The 22,323-nt window shown below is 44.1% G+C and overlaps 1 protein-coding gene across 23 annotated transcripts in view; it reads left to right on the plus strand.

Moving 5' to 3' along the window:
* The window catches only part of SCMH1 (sex comb on midleg homolog 1 (Drosophila)), a 189,595-nt gene that overhangs the window by 27,475 nt on the left and 139,797 nt on the right, over positions 1–22,323 (plus strand). For 13 of the 23 annotated variants that reach the window (XR_002345255.1, XM_021096943.1, XM_021096949.1 and 10 more), the window contains exon 2: positions 5,550–5,632. The exons of the other annotated variants lie outside the window; for them this stretch is intronic. Coding sequence is in view for 12 of the 13 variants with exons in the window: in XM_021096943.1 (XP_020952602.1) it covers positions 5,608–5,632 (25 nt within the window). In the remaining variant the exon portion in view is untranslated. The remainder of the gene's footprint in view (positions 1–5,549; positions 5,633–22,323) is intronic. 23 annotated transcript variants of the gene reach the window in all.

Here is a 22,323-nt window from a genome sequence, read left to right on the forward strand (position 1 = left end):
TGCCTGCAGGGAGGATTTACTCTGTTCTCAGGGCTCTGTGTCTCAGGAGATGGTTGCCTTGGTGGGGCTCCCTCCTGCTGCCCTTGCCCTGCGAGCTGATCCTGAGATCTCTGGTCCTGCGCAGCACAGGCATCTCTCTCAGGTCTGCTCGGGCAGGAGGACAGACGAGAGATGGTGAACAGGTCGATGGTCTGTTGTCGGGCCCCAAAGCCATATGAATCTCAGGTTTTGATTTTGTCCCTAGGAAAAGCTTGGATTAAGTGGCTCCTGTCTGCAGACGGTGGCATGCATGCAAATCTTCACTCTAGGAGACCTTGGGGAAATAAGTCCCTCTTAGAAGCTTAGTGGTCATGATTGCTACAGGTTTGTTCCATTGCACGTTTTATGTGTGTGTGTGTGTGTGTGTGTGTGTGTGTGTGTGTGTGTCTTTTTGTCTTTTTAGGGCTGCACGCAGGGCATGTGGAGGTTCTCAGACTAGGGGGCGAATCGGAGCTACAGCTGCCAGCGTACACCACGGCCCCAGTAACGCAGGATCCAAGCCGCATCTGTGACCTCCACCACAGCTCATGGCAACGCCAGCTCCTTAACCACTGAGTGAGGCCAGGGATTGAACCCGCAAGCTCCTGGGTCCTGGTCAGGTTTGTTAACCACTGAGCCTCAAAAGGGACTCCTTAACCATTTCTTAATGACTGAGATCATTATGTGGTGTGTGTGTGTGTCTATAAAATAGTCAGAGTTCCGTGGGCTTTTAGTGGTCTATTACTAACTCTGTTTTTCCCACAAACCCATGTTTAGTGCATAATTTTCCAAGATGTCAGGTTTTCAGGGACATGTGTTGTAGAAAAGTCTGGATTTCAGTCTGTGGCTCGTGATCAAAAAGGTTTGAAAGACACTGCCCTCGAAAGCTGTTTTCTTGTGCTAATAATAATTTCTTACGTTTTTGTAGTACTTGGCTGTCAAACCTCTCTCTCTGTGATGTTGCCAATGACAGGTAAACGAGGGAAGGATTTGACTTCTTATTGTTTTTAAACTGTACAGTAGGCAAGCACAATCGAACCAAAGAATGCATGGGCTTTGAAATTAGTCTTTTAATTTTTGCCTTTCCATTTAGTAGCCATGTGACCATGGATGCCTTAATTAATCTTGTTTAACTTCAGAACCTTAGTTTTTTGGGGGTTTTTCCCCAAACTAAATGGGAACTGCCAGAATTGTCGAGTGCTTTAAATCAATGAAACACAGTGCCTGGTAGGGCGCCAGGGATAAATCTCACCAACAGAATGTTGAGTGGAAGGAAGTGGGCACAAAAGGGGACATGAGGTGTAATTGTAGTTCTATGTAAAGCTCAGAACAGGCCACACTAACCTGCAGTGGTGGCAGTCCAGGCAGTGCTTCCTCGGGGCGGAGTAGCGGTTGGGAGGACGCTCGAGAGTCCTTTCTGCAGTGCTGGCAATGACCTCTCTCTTTGTCGGGAAAACACATTATGAACGTTCCTTGAGTTTCCTACTTATTCTTTCTTTAGTTTGTTACCAGTATGTTTCAAGTGGACTGCGTTGTGACTCAATAGCTGTATCCACTGCAAGGTGGATGCCGTCCCCAGCCGGTTGGTTGCCACGCTTCACCCATTTCACTCACCTTCCCACCCCTTCCCTGTGCGAGCCACTGGTCTGACCTCTGTGGCTGTGAATTTGAATTTGGTTTTGTTTTATGTAGTTTGTTCTCTTTTTTTCGCTTTTTTTTTTTTTTTTTGTGGTTTTGTTTTTAGATTCCACGTATGCTTGAGATTGTATCCTACTTGTCTTTCTCTGACTTATTCAAACTTAGCATACTACTTTCAGGGTCCATCTGTGTTGTCATAAGTGGCAGGACTTCATCTCCATTGTGTGGGTATATATGTATGTATGTATAATGTATATTATAATTTAACAAAAAGTTGTTTTTCAAGTACTTAGCACAGAACCATCACATAATTGGTTTCCTTCTGCGGTGGTCCCATAAGTTAACAATGTGAGAGTCTATATAACATAATGATCCTAGCCTCTGTCTGCTCTAAGTGTTCGGTTTCTTTGTTCAGTTATGGCTCTGTCTCCTAACTTCGGTGGCAAACCTAGGCATGCTTCAGGAACGTGGGCTGGTGGTGATTCTGACCGGTGTAGTTGAGGGAGTTTGGTTCGGTCAGACAGGGTGAAAGATGGGGTCGGACCACAGTGCTCCAGAAGTAAGTGAGGAATATGTGACTTTTGATTCAACGCTGTTTCCTGATCTTTAGGTGATTTGGTGTTTCGCTTTTTAAGTGACAATTAAGTGGGTATTTTTTTCTGATTCGTATAATATTTTATCTGGTGCATCAAGTATATCATTGAACGTTTTCATGTTGGGAAGCTGGACTTATTTCTGGCGTTTTTAATACAAGCCCCTTACAGTGTAGCAGGCTTTGAAACGGCCACTCCCGCGCCCTGTAACACCTTATATTTTTTGCTTAGGTTCTTATCCCTGACAGAGAACCACACTTACTATATTTGTAACAAAATAGAACTTACATACTTGGACATTTATGCAAGACCCTGTTATGGAAAACTTAGAGTTGTTGACAATTCAGTTTATGAAGCTGAGAATGTGACCTTTTTCTGCCAGGCAGTGTGTGGGATATAAAGTAAGCCTTTGACTCTCTGCCCTCGGGAAGGTGGAATTCTGCAGGAGAGTTTGGTGAGGTAGCAGGAAGTAAATCTGTCTGCCTTTGCTTTTGGTCTTTGGGATGCTGGCTTTTCAGAGAAGGTTTCTGATAGAGATACTAGCGAGCCTCTAAGCCAGGGAGAGCTGTGGTGATGATTGTGTGGGTACCAAAGGAGTCAGGAGACAGAGAATGGCCTGACTTAATCATGGTCAGTAATATGACCCAGAGTCAGGGAGGTGGCGAAGTACCTCCTGTCAGTCACTTATTTATGTTCATTCATTAAAATGGAGATGACAGCCAACATTCGCAAACCCTTTGGAGTAGGCATTACTGTATCTGTTTTAAAAGTGTAGAGATTGAGGCTCAGAGACACTTAGTAATTTGTTGAAGTTTATGTGGCTAGTGGCAGAGTCGATACTCAAATCCAGAGCCCACCTGTACCATGTGCCGGATTTAGCTAGTAACACTATCCAAGTAAAGGGCATGCTTATCAGGAAGATACCTATCTTGGAAACATGCTAAATGGGAGGCCAGGAAGAAAACTGATAGCAGGTTACATCTCGGACTACCCAGGAAAGGGAATGCTCTGACTCAAGGACTTACTTTCTTGAGTCACTGGGTAGCTTTGTGTGTTTCTGTTGTGAGATGGTTGAATGAAACTGTCAAACCCTCATGCAGATGCACCTGTTGCCTGTTTCTCTTTTTATTATAATTGTGTTGAATGTGTATCACATAAAATTGATCATTTTACCCATTTTAAGGCATTAAGTACAATTATAGTAATGTGTGGCCTTTACCAGGGTCCAGCTCCAGAATTTTTCATCATTTCGAAAAGGAACTCTGTATCCATTAAATTGTAACTCTCCATTCTCCTACTCCGCCCAGCCCCTGGTCTCCTCTGTTCCTACTTTCTCTGTGAATTTCCCTATTTTAGTTGCCACATAGAAGTGAAACCACACAGTGGTCATTCTTTTGTGTTTGGCTGTGTCACTTAGCATAATGTCTTCAAGTTCATCGTGCTGTAGCATGTGTCAGAACTTTATTCCTGGAGTTAGCACTGTGGCCCCGTGGGTTAGGAATCTGACTGCAGTGGCCAGTGGTTCGATCCCTGGCCCAGCACAGTGGGTTGAAGGATCTGGCGTTATTGCAGCTGTTCCTAGGTCGCAGCTGCCGTTTGAATTCAGTCTTTGGCCTGGGAACTTCCATGTTCCACAGGTGTGGCCATAAAAAAAAAAAAAAAAAAAAAGAAAGAAAGACTTTTATTCCTTTTTATAGCTGAATTGTATTCCGCTAGATTTATATGCCGCAGTCTGTTTGTCCATGTTCACTTATTGCTGGACACTTGGGTTGTCTCTCCCTCTGCTATTGTGAGTGACACCGCCGTGAGCGTTAGTGTGCAGATGCTTTGTTTTTGGTATATTCCTAGGAATGAAGCTGCGAGGTTATTTGGTAATTCTGACTTTAAGTTTTCCGCAGCAGCTGCACCGTTTCTCATTCCCACTAGCAGTTCACAAGGGCTCTAATTTCTGCATCTCCTTCCACCAGCGCTTACGATTTCCCTTTATTTCCCATAATGACCATCCCAGTAGGTGTGGAATGGTATCTCACTGTGACTTTAACTTGCATTTCCCTAATGATTAGTGGTGTTGAGTATCTTTTCATGTGCTTATTGGCCATCTGTGTAGATAAATGGAGAAAGGTCCTTTGTCCACTTTTGAACTGGGCCGTTTGAGGGTTTTTGTTGTTGTTGGATTGCAGGAGTTCTTTATATATTCTAGATATTTGTCCCTTGTCAGATAAATGATTTGCCAATATTTTCACCTATTCTGTGGGTTTTCTTTTCTCCCACATGGTAGTGCCCTTTGATGCACAAATAAATGTTTGTCGTTTTGATGAAGTCCACTTTACCTATCTTGGGTTGCTTGTGCTTTGGATGTCATATTCCAGAATCATTGCCAAATCCAATGTCATGAGGGTTTTCCTCAGAGAGTTTTACAATTTTAGCTCTTAAGTTTTGGTTTTTGACGCACTTTGAATTGATTTTTGTATATGGTGTAAGATAAAGCTTCCTCTTCATTGACTGTGGATATCTAGTTTTCCTAGCATCATTTGTTGAAAGAGTATATCCTTTTCCCATTGAATGCTTTTGGCACCTTTATCAAAAATTATTTCACCATCTATATTAGGGTTTATTTCTGAGTTCTCTGTTCCTTTGCTCTGTATGCCTGTCCTAATGCCTGTTGAAACTGTACCACACTGTTTCAACTTCTGTAGCTTTGTGATAAGTTTTGAAATCAGGAAGTGTGAGTCTTCCAACATTGTTCCTCATTTTCAAGATGAAGCTAGGGGTCCTTTGAGATACCATGTGAATTTTAGGATGGCTTTTTCTATTTCTGCCGAAAAATATGATAGGGATTTTGAGAGGGATTGCATTGCGTCTGTATCGTTTTGAGTAGTATAGCCACCTTAACAATATTAGTCGTATAATTTATGAATGTGGGATGTCTGTCTACTTATTTCTTCAGTGCCTTTCATCAGTGTTGGTAGTTTTCAGTGTACAAGATTTTAGTTACATGGTTGTTGTATTTCTCACAGTAAATTTATAGGGTAATATTCTAGTTTATCCGTTACTGTATATGACCTATTAATACCCTCAAGAATCTGTTCTGTTTTTAACAGAATCAGGGTTCTGAACTTGAAAAGCTGAGAAAAGGATCCTGGAAGTTGGAAACCTAATAAATTGCTGTCCTTGGGAAGCCCTCCCTTCTGGGTGTCCAGCCTGCTGCTTTCCTCTGATTAAAACCTGATTTCACTGTGAGTCTCCTTGATCTACAGTATTTCACATTTCTAATTTTTTTTTTTCATCTTTTGCTTCTAGATTTCTCCATCTTACTAAGGAAGAAAGCAAATTCCTATTTGGTATAGCTGATGGTACCATGCAAAAGTCAGATCCTGGAAAAGGTCAGAACCTCTCCTTATACGTAGTGGAAGTGGAGCGTCATCCCCTGTTAGGCTGGGCGTGAGGGTGTGTGTCACAAAGCGCTGTTGCGGTAAATGAAAGCGTCTCGCCCTTTCTTGCCGACTTACCCTGCAACTCTTGCAAATCTCGAACGTCATGTATACGGCTCTTTTATAGTTTGCAAAGTGCCCTTCGCGTGATTATCGCAGGTGGCCGTGACGGTAATCTCACGGAGTAGAGACTGTTGCTCCTCCTGTTTTGTGCAGCCGATGAGGGGTTGAGAGACTTACTCAGAATCCTCTTACTGTGAACTGCAGGGTTGTAGTCCCAGCCCTTTCCCTCGTCTTACCCTTCTCACCACATTATAAGTTCACGATCATTATCAGAGTTTAGTAGACATGTAAGTGTGGAAGCCGTGTCAGCATTGGAAATAACACCCGCAGCGGTGTCTGAAAAAGTTCAAATACCCGTAATGATGTGGATTTGACATTGCGCATCTAGGGAAAGCTTGCGGAGGGGCCGTGCTCCTCACCAGGTGTCCCACCGTCGCCGTCTCGGTGCGGCCGTTGAGGCTCTGCCTCTGCAGGCTCTTCCCTTCCGTTCTCATCTCTCTCAGTTCCCGTCACTGGTCTCTAGCCCACCCTTTCCCTCTCCGTCCGTAGCAGACTGCTGGCTGTCGTCTCGACACACAGTCCATTTCCCTGTCTTAGTTCCTTTGTGCTGTATTCCCTTTGCCTCAAACGCCTGTCCGTCTTTCTTCTGAAACCCCTCGTTCAACTCATGGCCTTACGAAGCTTTCCTCAGCTCCCCAAGGCCGATCCTTGCTTCCTCTTCTCTCAGAGGACTTTGTGTAGCAAATCTGTTACAGCAAAACTCACACTGGACCATGACTGTATTTGAGCTACTCCCTGCGGTTCTGATCTGTGACTTCTTTCTGAGCATAGACCGGGCTCATCTGTCTTCCTCTCCTCAGCACTCAGTGTTACTCCAGGGCTTGGCTGCATGTTGTGTAATGAATGAAGAGCTTTCCTTAAAGGGTCTACCACTAATCTAAGTGGGAGGCTGAGTACCTAAAAATACTCAGAAGTTTGTAAAGGTATATAAATGAATAGAGCGCCTACTTGAAGTGGAATAGTGGAACGATCCCAGCCAAGCAGAGTTATTTAGGGAAGAATTCCTCTGGGTAAGGGGTGGGCGAACTGCGGCCCATAGGCCACGTCCTGTCGGCTGCCTTTTCCATAAGTAAAGGTTTATTGCAATATAGCCATATTCATTCGTTAATGTGTCTGGCTACTTCCATGCCGCAGTGGCAGAGTCGAATAGTTGTACCAGAGCCCACGTGCCCCATAAGATGTAAAATATTTACTGTCTAGTCCTTGACAGAATGTTTCTGGCTCCCTGCTCTGGGAGGCAGGTTTTGGAGAGAGGGATGAAAAGAAGAGGAGTGTGAATTAGTGAAGCATGAGCGTGCGTCACGGTGCAATGAAAACAGCCGTAGTGGCGTAGTGGCGGGAATGGCCAGGTGAGAACGTTCCACTGTCATCTGGTTTGTCAGAGGGAACCGTGTGGAAGAGGTGAAATTCAGGGAGTTCCCGTGTGGCTCAGTGGGTTAAGAATCTTGCATTGTCACTGCAGTGGCTCAGGTTTGATTCCTGGCTCGGGAACTTCCGCACGCTACAGGTGTGGCAAAAGAAAAATTATTACGTAAACCCTCTGAGCCTCGTGAGATAGTTTGCTGAGTGGTAGTAGGTCGTGGTGATGGTGGAGATGAAGATGCAAAGGCAAGCAGCCTTCAAACCAGCGAGGACCGGGTGTCCGCTGTGTGCCGGGTCCTGTTCTCTGTGCTTTACATGCGTCCGAGGTGCTTCTCCCTGAAGCTGTGTGAGCTAACTGCTGTTGTCTTTATCTTGCGTATGAGGAAACTGTGGCACGGGGGGAAAAGTGACTTAGCCAAGGACGTACAACTAGCTAATGATAGAACCAAATCTGAACCCAGGCAGGCTGCAGAGCCTTGGTAATAGAGGAAGGAAATCTGGGGATATTTGGTTAAAAAAAAACCCAAAAAGCACTAAACCTGGAGTAAGGTAATTAACCTGAATAATTATGAAGTGTGCTCTTCCGTCAAGATAAAGAGAACATAAGCCGACCATAGAAGGCTCATATCAGAAGGCAGGGTATCCGATTAGAAGCGTATACTGTGGAGGAGGCGGAGTGGCAGGGAAAAAGAGGCAGATGCATCACGGAGTGAGACGGGTTATACAATTAGTCACCGGGTCAAACCTCGATGAGACCAGAAACAGTTAACTTTCCTCGTTCAGGTGAAGGGTGTCTTAAAACGGCAGAAGAGCGGGCATGCTCGGTTGAGGTGGAGATGAGCAGTGATTTGCAAGGAGGCAGGGGACGTTCAGCCTGCCCACCCCACCAAGCGCCCCGCAGTCCGTCCAGTGCCCCCTGTGCACACAAGTGCATTGCAGGTAATGGAGTGTTGCGCCCTAGCACACACCGCTCTGCCGCATTCCCTGTCATTCCGTGTTGTCCTCTGAGGGGCTCGCTCCCATCCAACCCCGAGCACTGCTGTGATTTATTACACTTACCCCTTTGGACCACTGTTTAAAATATATACATTTATGTGTTAAAGTTCCGCATATGCCTTGTAAAAAAATTGCCAGCAGAAGTATACCAAATAAACGGAGGAAGCTTCTCTCCCATCACCCTCTTGTCTCTGGAGAGAACGTCCATTAAACGTTTGCTTGTCTGTAAAACTCCTGCTGCTGATGGAGGCGTGCTGGGACGCCTGCGTGGTTGTTGAGATGGAAAGACCCTGCGAATCACTTCCCTAAAGCCAAGGTCCACTGCGAAGAATGGAAGGAACTTCCTGGGGAGACGTGGGATCTTCATCGCTGGAAGAATAAGCGAAGCCTTAGGGGTGTTAGAAGACTCAAGCGTTGGCTGGGGCTGGCGGAAGCGTAAACTGAGTGACTTCTCGTATTCCTTTCAAAGCTGTGATTCTGTTTTTATACCAATGGGCTGACTCCCCAAAGGTGGGGGCGAAACCCCAGTGTGACTCCGACATGGTTAACTTGAGGACACAGTGATGAGAGCAAATCCAATGCATAAAATAAAATGTATAAAACAAGTTACTTTGTAGCAAACACTGAGTTTATTTTTTAAAGATTTCTTGTAACCATTTTGGTGTGCTCTAAATACACTTCATTTTTTATGAAAAATTACATTTACACTTAACCTTTCAGGACTATACTGTGTTAAGATGAAGGTGGCACATTTTATTCATTATTCTGAAGAAGGAAGGCATTTCAAAGTGTTTTCCAGGTTAAATCGTGGTGCATAGGGAGGAAATAATTGAGCTGGGTCCCTGCTGCTGCTGTCCCCATCGACTCAAAATATAAAGGAACTTAAAAGGGACCTTGTGTCCCCTTTAAGGGATGAAGAAATTTAACCCTTTTATTTTCCAGATGAGGAACGTAAAAGCTAAAGACGGCACGTTACCAGCTCCGAGTCTCACAGTAGCCTGGCTGGGCTCCCCAAGGTTAAAGCATGGCCAGTGCCCGGCACAGTGCAGCACTCGGTGGGTGAAGATGTGAAGATGCGGAAGGGAAACGTGGTCCTTAGGCGGCGATGGCGGCGGCGTCATCTCTTCTGCCCCGCGTCCCTCTTCTGAGAGCCTGCAGAGAGAAAGTTGGGCTGGGAGATGTGTACACTGCTCGTGCTGCAGACCCGCAGTTGTGCAGTGTTGGACTGATGAAGGCGGGAGGGTCGCCCTTCCGTACAATTACAGGTGCTTAGATTTGAGCAGGGCCTTTAAAGGTTACCTGGCCCAGCCTCCCTCTTCCTTTTTCATGATTTCGCATTTTCACCCAAAGTTTGTCTTACCTCTGTTCCCACACCCTCAGGGATGGCACATCCATCCCTTCCTTTCCTGGAGAGTTTGTCTCACAGTTGGCTACCTCCACCTGCCAGAAAGGTCTCCCTAGGAATGAGCTGAAGCCTGTCTACCTATAGCTTCCGCCTGCTGATCCTGGCTGTCTCCCTCGTGCTCACCTTGAACAAGGAGAGCAAATCTCTTCTTTCGGGCGGACACTCCAGACACTTGCAGCAGCTTTCCCACTGCCCCCTGAGTCTTCTCTTCGGGTTAGGCCTCCCCAGTTTCTTTCACCCTCACTCTCCTCGTTGCTTTCCTTTGAGTGAGAGAGATTATGGGAGCGTCTAGGACCTGGATTTGAACCCAGTGCCTCACCTCCGAAGCGTTCTGACTGGCCGCGTAGACCGTCCAGTACTGCGGAGTCCCGGTGTCGACTGGGAGGCGAGGTGGTACCTTTCTTATTCGCTGACGGCAGACCCATGCGTGTCTGCGAGTCTGCCGGGAAGTGTGCTGTGGCACCACTGGCACTGCTAGCGCAGCTTCCTCCCTTCTTTTTAGAAGCATGTTCTAAAAAGTGTTAGCGTCTCCCGTGCCCTGGATCCGACTTCCTCTAAGCTCTGGGAGGGAACACGTGACGCCGCGTTGACTCTGCGAGGCCTGCCTGTGGACGGAAGGAGTGGAGCGTCCCTGCGTCTCCATCGGCCCTTCGGGGCCCCGGGGAGCACCGGTGTTTCCTTTCACAAGCACAGCGGCGGGCGCGCTGGCCTCCCCAGCTGAAACTCAGTGACCAGCCTCCCTCCGCAGCGCATCGGCCCCTCTGTCCCTGCCCTCCGCCCAACCCACAGCACCGTCTTCTCGTCCGTCGCGTCCGCCGCCTTCCGACCCGGGTCTTGGGTGGTCTGACCGGTCCTGTCATGCGCACGTGCAGAGTGTCCGGCTGCCCTGGAGGGAGAGGCGCTGGGGAGCAGAGGGCCGCGCCGTCTTCTTCCTTCCCGTCTGCCCGTCTGCCGCGTGCACCAGACGGGATCGGTGGTTGCCTTGGAGGAAGGGCTTGCCCAGCTTGCTGCCCTCCCCCCAGCTGGCAGCTCCTCCCCGAGGAACAGAGGAATGTCGCCAGGAGGAAGAGAGCTGGAGGCGGAGAATCCGCCGTCCGCTGCGAGGCACGGGAATGCTTGCCGAAAGGAGAGGGCTCCTCGGTGGCACGGCCCAGGCCAGCTCCTCTTCTGTCCCCTGCTGCCTGTGGCCCGTCCTCCGTGACCCAGGGCTCGGGAGTTCTGCCTCCGGCTTCTCTGTTTTGACCTCCGCGTGTCCGCGTAGGATTACGGTTTATTAAAGTCAGGTTGCCCTCCGCTGCTGAAGAGTTCTGTCTTAGTGGATGTTCAGAGGTGCAGTTGGTGCTGCTTCTTCCTGTTCAAGCTTCTTTCTGAGGGTGACGTCCCTCCTTCCTTGTTCCCTTCCTGTGTGTCCCGCCTGTCCCTTCTGTCTCCTCAGTATGTGCTGCGTGTAAGCTGGCGTGACTTCTTTTGTACTCTCCAAGCGCTATGAATATTTAAAGCGTGGCACCTGTGGCCGTCCTCCATTTAATCCAGCGTTGCTCCATGAGATCCCAGACTCTGCCTCCTGGTCCTCGGTGTCCAGATCAAGCTAACCAGTGCTTCAGTTTTTACTGTGGTAAAATGGAGAGACTGTCCAAGCTGGGCTCTCTTACGTTGGAAGCATTTGTAAGATTTATTTTTTGTTAGCTTTTTGCCGTTGTTTTGTTTTTGAGGAGAAAGACTGTGTAGTTAAAAACATAGTTTAGCTTCCTGGTATTTCAGCTGACTGACCTTTTAGAAAGTCATTCAGCCTCTCTGAATGTCGCTTCCTCGTTAGTAGAAAGGGGGATGAGCCCGTGCTGAGTGGCATCATCCTGGCGAAGGTTCCACAAGGTGATGTGATGGAAATAGTTAGCACAGTGTCTGACGTCGAGTAAACACTTAAAATGATAGCTCTATAATGTTTTTTGGTTGGTTTTTTTTTTTGGTCTTTTTGCCATTTCTAGGGCCGCTCCCCCCGCGGCATATGGAGGTTCCCAGGCCAGGGGTCGAATCGGAGCTGCAGCCGCCGGCCTACACCAGAGCCACAGCAACGCGGGATCCGAGCCGCGTCTGCAACCTACACCACAGCTCACGGCAACACTGGATCCTCAACCCACTGAGCAAGGGCAGGGACCGAACCCGCAACCTCAAGGTTCCCAGTCGGATTTGTTAACCACTGCGCCACGACGGGAACTCCTCTATGTAACGTTAATCATTATATTATTACTGTTGTTAATACACAAGTGATAATTTACAGGTAATTTTTTCTTAATATATGAAGAACTTTTTTTACTCTTCTGGCTTCGGGGCGAAGGCCTGTTGTGCTTGTTTCGTCACATTTTGAAAGGATGCTTCCGTAGCCTTGTCAGCTTTTCTGCTGCATGTTTTCTTTCCCTCGAGGGTTTCCAGAATCATCAGAGTCCTTACATTCTTGAGATTCGCACTCCCTGACACAGTAACCACTGGCCATGTGTGTTTATTTAAATTGAGGGAGAATTAAATACCGTTAAAAATGTACATCTTCCGCCACTCCTGCCACACTGCGAGTGCTCAAGAGCCGTGTGGCTAGTGGCTGCCCATTGGACGACACAAATGGAGAGCATTCCCGTCATCACAGAAATTTTTCCTGGACACCATTGCTTTAGGTGTTGCTAGAATGTGCTCTTGCGGTTTTTTGTCTTAGAAATCAAAGAGGGTGTATTTTCTAGGATGTTCGGAGATTACCGAGAAGGTTTCAGGGCTCCAGACGTGCATGTTAAGGGTTCAGCTTACCCTTCTTGCCCCAGCCCCTGAGTGTCATTAACTGTCTTTCGAAGTAAGACAAGCACTTGCACTTCTGAGAAGATTGCGTTACCCTGGTTTGTAAAGGCTGCAGTCTAGAGTAAGAGAAAGCCACAGGGAGGAAGGACAGATGAGAACTTAGTCTAGCAGATGTTCAGTTGTGAATATTGGAACCCTCAGGGCTAACTAGGCACAGGAGGGTCTAATGTGCGCTGTGCTTCTCGTAGGCACACACATTGTGTGGTTCAGGGTCCGAACTTTGCCTCTGAAAAAGGTAGTAAACAGCACGTTTTCCTTTAATAATTCGATTATCTGTATTATATGCTTCTAAAGCTATTTTTTCACTTGCTCTTCACAGCAGCTTTGTGAAGCAAGTAGAATTGGGATTATAATCCCTGTTTCACTGATTTAAAAAAAAACAACCCGAGGCTCAGTGCAGTTAACAACCTGACTAAAGTTAAGGGCAAACAGTCTTTAAGGGAAAACTGGGTTGAGATTCAGAACAGGATAAAATTTAACTTCCAGTTTGGTTTTTTTGTTGTTTTTATTTTGTTCTGCTCTATTTTACTACTAATCAGACTGCAGTAAAAGAAGGAGTGAAAATCCTTCAGGACAACTTGAAAACTGAATAATGTCCTATGAGATACTCAAAGAATTGCTGTCATTTCTGTAGCTTCATTTGTCCTATGACCGTGTGTGTTCGTGTGTTTGGATTCCCAAAACAAAGTGCCGCAGGCAGGGGGGTTTAAACAGCAGAGACTTATTTTCTCACAGTTCCTGAGGCTAGAAGTCCAGGATCAGGATGCTGGTGGCTTGGTTTCTGGCGAGGCCTCCTTCCTTGGCTTAGACAGCGCCTTCTTGCGTGTGCTCCCCTGACCTTCTCTGTGCGAGTGGGTTGAGGGCCAGGTGGGTGCTGAGAGCGGGGAAGAGGGGCAGACATCCCTTCCTTTCTCACAAGGACCCAGTCGTGGCCTGCTGGGGCCCCACCCTGACGGCCTAGTTCAGCTTAGTCATACCTCCTTCAAAGTCCTGTCTCCACATGTAGTCACCTAGGGGCTAGGACTTGCCCGTGCGAATTTGAGGGGGACGCAACTCAGTTCCTAACACCGCATGAATTTATTAGTGTCTTTTAGTTTTCTGACTTAACCTGGCTAGTTGGACATTTGGTATTTGCATGAAACCAAATGCAGCAAATGTCAGTATTTTTTTTATTTCTGTGAATAAATTAAACCTGTGGTACTTATAGTGAGGTACTGTCCAACCCTGAGGTGTTCTAATAAGCAAGAAAAAAGATTACATCTGATGACACCTGAATGTCCTACTTGTCTCATAACGTCGTCTGGTTTGTTACTACTAGTAAAAGGTAGTAGTACTTCTCAGGGTAATGAGTGTCCCCTTCCGCCCACTCCCATTTTACAGATGGAAAAATTAACATGCAGCGAAACTGACTTGTCAGGGGTCAGAGCAAGGTATTGATGGATCCAGGGGTAAATGCCAAACCTCTTAACTCCCTGACCAGATTTTAGTCCATTGACTAGATACAGCCTAGTGGTAATTACCTTTTTACCCTATTAGAGAGGTAAGAGGGATTAAGAGACTTGGCAAGCATAGAATTTGAGGAATTCCTCATTACTAACTATGCCACTTGTTACCCATTTTCTTTTAACCATGATGTCTTTTTTGTCGTCAGCATCCATTTTCAAGTTTGTGAGAGGAGGCTGGACATTTTGCTTTGTATTTTATTTATTTATTTATTTTTTAACATTTTGAAGCACTGTTTATTGGGATCCAAGTTTGTAATTTATTTATTTATTTTTATTATTGTTTATTTATATGTATATACATATATATATTTTTTATACTGTACAGCATGGTGACCCAGTTACACATACATGTATACATTCTTTTTTGCTCACATTGCTTGTTCCATCATAAGCGACTAGACAGAGTTCCCAGCGCTACACAGCAGGATCCCATTGCTAATCCATCCCGAAATCAACATTCTGCACCTATTTACCCCAAGCTCCCAGTCCCTCCCATTCCTTCCCCTTCCCCCTTGGCAACCACAAGTGTATTCTCCAAGTCCATGATTTTCTTTTCTGTGGAAAGGTCCCTTTGTGCCGTAAATTATATTCCAGGTAGAAGTGATATCATATGGTATTTGTCTTTCTCTTTCTGACTTACCTCACTCAGGATGAGGGTCTCTAGTTCCATCCATGTTGCTGCAAATGGCATTGTTTTGTTCTTTTTTATGGCTGAGTAGTATTCCATTGTGTATATATACCACATCTTCCGAATCCAATCATCTGGCAGTGGACATTTGGGTTGATTCTATGTCTTGGCTATTGTGAATAGTGCTGCCATGAACATGTGGGTGCATGTGTCTTTTTTAAGGAGAATTTTGTCCGGATATATGTCCAAGAGTGGGATTGCTGGGTCATACGGTTGTTCTACGTATAGCTTTCTAAGGTACCTCCATACTGTTCTCCATAGTGGTTCTACCAGCTTACATTCCCACCAACAGTGCAGGAGGGTTCCCTTTTATCCACACCCCCTCCAGCATTTGTTATTTGTGGACTTATTAATAACGGCCATTCTGACTGGTGTGAGGTGGTACCTCACAGTAGTTTTGATTTGCATTTCTCTAGTAATCAGGGATGTTGAGCTTTGTTTCATGCGCTTGTTGGCCATCTGTACATCTTCCTTGGAGAAATGTCTATCCAGGTCTTCTGCCCATCTTTCAATTGCGTTGTTGGCTTTTTTGCTGTTGAGTTGTATAAGTTGTTGGTATATTTTAGAGATTAGGCCCTTGTCAGGTGCATCATTTGAAACTGTTTTCTCCCATTCTGTAAGTTGTCTTTTTGTTTTCTTTTTAATTTCCTTTGCTGTGCAAAAGCTTGTCCATTTGATTAGGTCCTATCAGTTTATTTTTGCTTTTATTTCTGTTGCTTTGGGAGACGGACCCGAGAAAACATTTGTAAGGTTGATGTCAGAGAATGTTTTGCCTCTGTTCTCTTCCAGGAGTTTGATGGCGCCTTGTCTTATATTTAAGTCTTTCAGCCATTTTGAGGTCATTTTTGTGCATGGTGTGAGGGTGCGTTCTAGTTTCATTGATTTGCATGTAGCTGTCCAGGTTTAGAAGTGAGAAAAAACACACTACATGGAGACGAAACAGCATGCTACTAAAAAACCAATGGGTCAATGAGGAAATCCAGAAGGAAATTAAAAAATACCGAGACAAATGATAATGAAGACACAACCACTCAATCTATGGGATGCTGCAAAAGCAGTGCTCAGAGGGAAGTTCAGAGCAATACAGGCCTTCCTCAGAAAAGAAGAAAAATCTCAAATCGACAGCTTAACCTTCCACCTAAATGCATTAGGAAAAGAAGAACAAGCAAAACCTAAAGTCAGCAGAAGGAAGGAAATCGTAAAGATCAAAGAGGAAATTGATAAAATAGATTCAAAGAACAATAGACAAAATCAATCAAACTAAGAGCTGATTCTTTGAAAAGGTGTAAACAAAAGTAGACAAACCTCTGGCTAGACTTCTTACCAAGAAGAGGAGAGAAAAAACCCAAATAACAAAATAAGAAATGAAAAAGGAGAAGTCACAACAGCTATTACAGAAATACAAAAAATCATACGAGAATACTATCAACAATTACGTCAACAAATTCGACAACCTAGAAGAAATGGACATCTTTCTAGAGACCCACAGCCTGCCAAAACTGAACCAAGAAGAAACAGATCAACTCAACAGACCGATCACTAGAAATGAAATTGAATATGTCATAAGAACACTCCCTACAAATAAAAGTCCAGGACCAGATGGCTTCACAGGCGAATTCTACCAAACATACCAAGAGGAACTTACACCCATCCTCCTTAAACTTCTTCAAAAGGTTGAAGAAGGAACACTCCCAAAGACATTCTATGATGCCCACATCACCCTAATTCCAAACCAGACAAAGATACCACCAAAAAAGAAAACTGTCGGCCAATATCCTTAATGAATATAGACGCAAAAATTCTCAACAAAATTTGAGCCAACCAAGTCCGACAACGTATCAGAAAGATCGTACACCACGACCAGGTGGGGTTCATCCCAGGGTCGCAAGGATGGTTCAGCGTGTGCAAGTCAATCAACGTCATGCACCACGTTAGCGAAAGAAAGTCAAAAGCCACGTGATCGTCTCAATAGGTGCAGAAAAGGCATTCGACAAAGTCCAACGTCCTTCATGATCAAAACTCTCACCGAAGTGGGTATAGAGGGAACATCCCTTAACAGAATCAAAGCCATTTATGACACACCCACAGCAAATACAATTCTCAATGGAGAAAAGCTGAAAGCCTTCCCACCAAAATGTGGAACAAGGCACGGATGTCCTCTCTCACCACTGTGATTCAACATAGTCCTGGAAGTCCTAGCCTAGCCTAATCAGACAAACCAAAGAAATCAAAGGCATCCAAATAGGATGAGAAGAGGTAAAACTCTCACTGTATGCAGGTGACACGATACTATATATAGAAAACCCTAAGGACTCAACCCCAGAATTCCTTGAACTGATCAACAAATTCAGCAAAGTAGCAGGATATAAGATTAACATTCAGAAGTCAGTTGCATTTCTGTATACTAACAATGAAATATTAGAAAAGGAATACAAAAATGCAATACCCTTTAAAATTTCACTCCAAAAAATCAAATACCTGGGAATACACCTGACCAAGGAGGTAAAGGACTTATATGCCGAGAACTATAAAACATTAATCAAGGAAATCAAAGAAGATGTAAAGTAATGGAAAGATATTCCATGCTCCTGAGTTGGAAAAATTAATATTGTAAAAATGGCCATACTACCCAAAGTAATCTAGAGATTCAATGCAATCCCTATCAAATTACCCATGACATTTTTCACAGAACTAGGACAAACAATCCAAAAATTTATATGGAACCAGGAAAGACCCAAAATTGCCAAAGCAATTCTGAGAAACAAAAAGCAAGCAGGAGGCATAACTCTCCCAGACTTCAGGCAATATTACAAAGCCACATTCATCAAGACAGTGTGGTACTGGTACCAAAACAGACACACAGACCAATGGAACAGAATAGAGAACCCAGAAATAAACCCTGACACCTGTGGTCCATTAATCTTCGACAAGGGAGGAAAGAACATAAAATGGGAAAAAGACAGTCTTTTCAGCAAGAATTGTTGGGAAACCTGGACAGCTGCATTTTGCTTTTTAAATACCCCAAAATATTTCTATAACAGTTCAGCCACATGAGATTATTACTAAGAAAGGAAAGGAAAACTTACTATTTAATGAATTTGTTTTCTGTGTTAGATACCATGATAGACACTTTATATTTCTTAAATGTCGTTAAAGTTTTAGTCATTTCTGGAAGGTTCGAATTCTTGCCATTTTAATAGTGACATTTTTAATGGGATTAGTTAAATTTAATTGAAAAATACCTTGTAAGTGTCAGAGTTTAGGTTCTAAATAAAATGTGAATCTTTTTAGAAACTAAGGATTTTATCAGAAATCTTTAGAGATAACATCTCTTTGTTTAAGCACAGTTTTCTGGTTTATTATTTCTTTTATCTTGCTTATTTTTACTAAGGTAGGTTGAGATTAAGTCAGGCTTACTCTTGCACTTGACACTAAAAATTGTACTTTCTCTAAAGCCTTTTCTTCTACCTCTGCATCTGAAATAGTTAGACGTCTTTTAATTACCGAGCAGGTGGAACCGCCAAGCCATGTGAAAAGCAAGGCTGTGATGGAGCTTCAGAACCAAGGCCTCGTGGGCATCAGCATATGGTCTCTCTTCCACTGTCACCTCTGCTTCTCGCCCACTGGCCTCTCCTCACTTGTAAACCTGATTTCTTGGATACAGTAAAAACACATAGCCCCTACCAGTGACCACATTTCACTTCTCTTATCACACTCGTTCCATGCTTTGTGCTGCAGCCACGTTGACTGCAGTTGTCCACCATGGCACCGTCCAACAGAAATACAGTGTAAGTCACATATGTCATTTAGATTTTTCTAGTAGCCACATCCAAAATATTAAAAAAGAGGGGACAATTATAATAATGTATTTCATTTAATCTAGTATCTGAAATACTATTTTGACATGTAACCCACATAAAAATACATAATGAGCTGCTATTCTGTGTTCCTTTTTTCATACTCAGTTTTCAGAATCTGGTGTATTTTTACAGTTATGTACATCTCAATTCAGACACTACGTTTTATCAGAAATACTTGATCTGTAGTTAGATTTCAAAATATATATCATTGGAAAGGTAGATTCTCATACTCAGTTTTGTTTCAAACACGCTTAAAAATTTCTGCCAGTCACGCACCAAATGTCAGTTTTTGAACTTAACTTAATAAAAATTAAATTCACTTCCTCAGTGACACTAGCCACATTTCAAGTGCTGGTAGCTGCATCCGGCTAACGGCCACCGTATTGTGCGGAGCAGGTCCAACGTAATGCTTCACGGCATCACGTCTTTCTTTATCTTATTCCTTCTCTGTGGACTGCTTTTCTTATTCCCTTATCCCTGATCCCCAAGGCGCGACTCAAGTGTCATCCTTTCCATAAAGTCTCCATTTCTCACCCAGGCCCTCTAGGCAGAACCAGCTTTTCCCCTCACCTCGCCTTCTGAGTCCCCACACTTCCTTTTAATGCAGCACCTGTTAATACCTGATCGCACTTACTCGTGTGCTTCTCCCTCTTCTAGACCGAGGGGAGGGTACCCTGTTCGATTGTGAATTCCCCATTTCCCTGACGTGGGGCTAGAACCCATGCGCAGTCAGCGAATGTTTGTTTAGGGAGTGAAAATAATTTCAGTCTGCACATAACAAAGGCTTTATAGCTTCATTTTTAAAAAAATAGTAAATTGAAAGTGAACTTTAAATGTCATTGAACAAGATTTAACAGGAAGCATTTCGCTTTTAAAATCTGTGACATTGCAGTCAGTCATTCATTTCACTGACAGCCACATGCGATATAAAGAAGACATAATCCATATTAGTAAGTAGTTCATAGTGAGGACTTACACATGTGCTCACACCTGTGCACACGCAAGGTACGAATATATTGTTACCATCTCAGCCCCCATCATGCTGTTTGCTACTTAGTGAAGTAGAATCCCAGGATATCTTAGTCGTTTGCCTGGTTAACTCTGACCTGTGAATTCCCTCTCAGCTTGGAAGAGTTTCAGCTTCTTTGGTGATAAGGGCTCCGCCAGCCTTTCTGTTTGTACCCTGTAGGGAATGAAGAACCCATCCTCCACAGGATAATTCTCATTGCTAGAGTTTCTTTCTGGCATCTGCTTCCCTGAAATGAGTGCTTTTCAAATACCTCCCGTCAAAAAAGAGTCACAGTTTGTGAAATCCCTGGTAACCGCCTCGGTAGAATGTACCCTCTATTACAGCAGCAGTTTTTAACTTTTGTTCAGTGATGCATCCCCAGTACCTAGAATGGTGCCTGACAAATACAGATAATAAATGTTTATTGAATTAATAAACCTATATGAGCAGGATTCAGGACATTAATTCAATGTTTTATTTGTAGATTTAGTTCCTTCGTAGACTATTATTGCGTATCTTTCATTACTGTTGCATAACCAAACCTTTCTCTCCATGGCACTGTTAAACTTTCTGAACCCCAGAATTCTTCACCTGTAAAAAAATATTGGTAACATCTGAGATGCTATGTATGAAAATGCTGTGCTGGGGCTGGTCTATGGTAATGGTAGATATTAGTGGAATCAGGAAAGGGCAACCTCTGAGCCTTTTGCCATCCCAGAAATGCAAGTTTGTTTTCTTAGCTAACTTTATTTTTTTTATTATTTTTTTTTTTTTGTCTTTTTGTCTTTTTTGTTGTTGTTGTTGTTGTTGCTATTTCTTGGGCCACTCCCGCAGCATATGGAGGTTCCCAGGCTAGGGGTTGAATCGGAGCTGTAGCCACCGGCCTACGCCAGAGCCACAGCAACGCGGGATCCGAGCCGCGTCTGCAACCTACACCACAGCTCACGGCAACGCCGGATCGTTAACCCACTGAGCAAGGGCAGGGACCGAACCCGCAACCTCATGGTTCCTAGTCGGATTCGTTAACCACTGCGCCACGACGGGAACTCCTGTTTTCTTAGCTAACTTTAAACATCGTGATGAAATATACATAACATAAAATTTACTGTTTTAGCCATTTTAAAGTGTTCAGTTCAGGGGAATTAAGTGCATTCACGTTGTAGTACAGCCGTTACCACCATCCCTCTCTAGAACTTCTTTCGTCTTACAAAACTGAAACTCGTACCCGTTAAATGATAGCAAATTCATTTTTGTATGTTAGCTTAGGTGAAGCGTGATTGAAATAGTAAATCTGTAGCGGAAATACGTGTGTGTGTGTGTGTGTGTGTGTGTGTATAATAAAATCATATAAATGACTTTTCTGTGATCTGCAGTTTTAGATAATTTATTTTTAGTAATTCTTCACTGAATAATTGATATCTAGCCAGGGTGTATTTTATATTAAAGTATCAACCTCTATGTTAAAGTCATTTTGATGAACACATACATTTAAAAATTGACTTCTTGGAGTTCCCATTGTGGCTTGGTGGTGTAAGGACCTGACATTGTCTCTGTGAGGATGCAGGTTCAATCCCTCGCCTCTCAGCAGGTTAAGAATCTGCATTGCTGCAGGCTGTGGCACGGGCCGCAGATGTGGCTCTGAACCAGTGTTGCTGCGGCTGTGGCATAGTCCTCAGCTGCAGCTCCGATTCAACCCCTAGCCTGGGAAATTCCATATGCCACACGTGCGGCCATAAAAAAAAAAAAAATTAAAAACAAGTAAACATTGACTTCTTAATATGTACAGTTTCTCTCTCATCACATAACTGTTTCTGAGCTTGGCAAAAAGACAAACTCTTTTGGAGGGCTTGCTCTGTGCCAAGCCCCAAGAATACTGACCAGCCTGGTAGTATTTTGCTCTGACCCTCTGTGACAGGCGTGGACATAGGAGGTAGAGATCCACTTGGCGGTATTACCAGGGAGCCGTGACAGGGCAGTGTTTATCCTGGACCATGGGGAATAAACAGGAATCTCCCAAGTAGAGAAGGTGGGGAAAGTCCAAAGAGATGAAAGAATATGGCATGTTAATTATGTTTGATTGCCTTTTATGCCTTGATCTTTGAAGACTTTTAAATAAGATAGTGACAAGTTTTAGCTGATTTTTTTTTGCCACACCACGGCACATGGAAGTTCCCAGGCCGGGGGTTGAAGCTGTGCCACAGCAGCGACCTGAGCCGCTGCAGGGACAATGCTAGATCCTTAACTTGCTGCACCACCCAGGAACTTCCTGATCTGCGTTTTAGAAAATTAATGCTAAAGTATAGATTGGAAGGGGGTGAAATCAGAAGCTGAAATTAAGTAACTGTTTTCATTGGTCAAGGTGAGAGAGAACGAATCTTAAACTCAGTATAGGAGCGGGGGAAATGGCCATTTTAGACGTAGAGCTGACAGAATTTGATAACCTATTGGATTTGGAGGGCACGAGAGAACAATTAAAGAGCAGTCCAGACTTCTGATTTAACCGGGTTGACGCTGCTAGAGAAGAAATATACTGCCTCAGGAAAGGAATAAAATAAAACTGGTCATTTAAAAATAGTAGCTAATGTCATAAAATACTCTAAAAACGTAGCCACTCTTATAATGCTTTGAAAATTTTTACAAGCTGTTAACTCCTTTAATGTGTAGAATTCTGTCAGATGCTGTATTCTGTTCCTTTAGGTGTTGAAATGGAAGATTATCTAATTCACTGAGTAACTCATGGTGATATTTAAAAATTAAGCATTTTATAAAGTCCCCTTTTCTCGTTTGGGTATGACATTACAGGTTCCACTAGTTTGTGCCAGGAATTTCACATATTCCTTCCCAGAAGTTTCTT

This window comes from Sus scrofa, chromosome 6, assembly GCF_000003025.6.
Source record: "Sus scrofa isolate TJ Tabasco breed Duroc chromosome 6, Sscrofa11.1, whole genome shotgun sequence".
In the NCBI taxonomy this organism is placed as follows: domain Eukaryota; kingdom Metazoa; phylum Chordata; class Mammalia; order Artiodactyla; family Suidae; genus Sus; species Sus scrofa.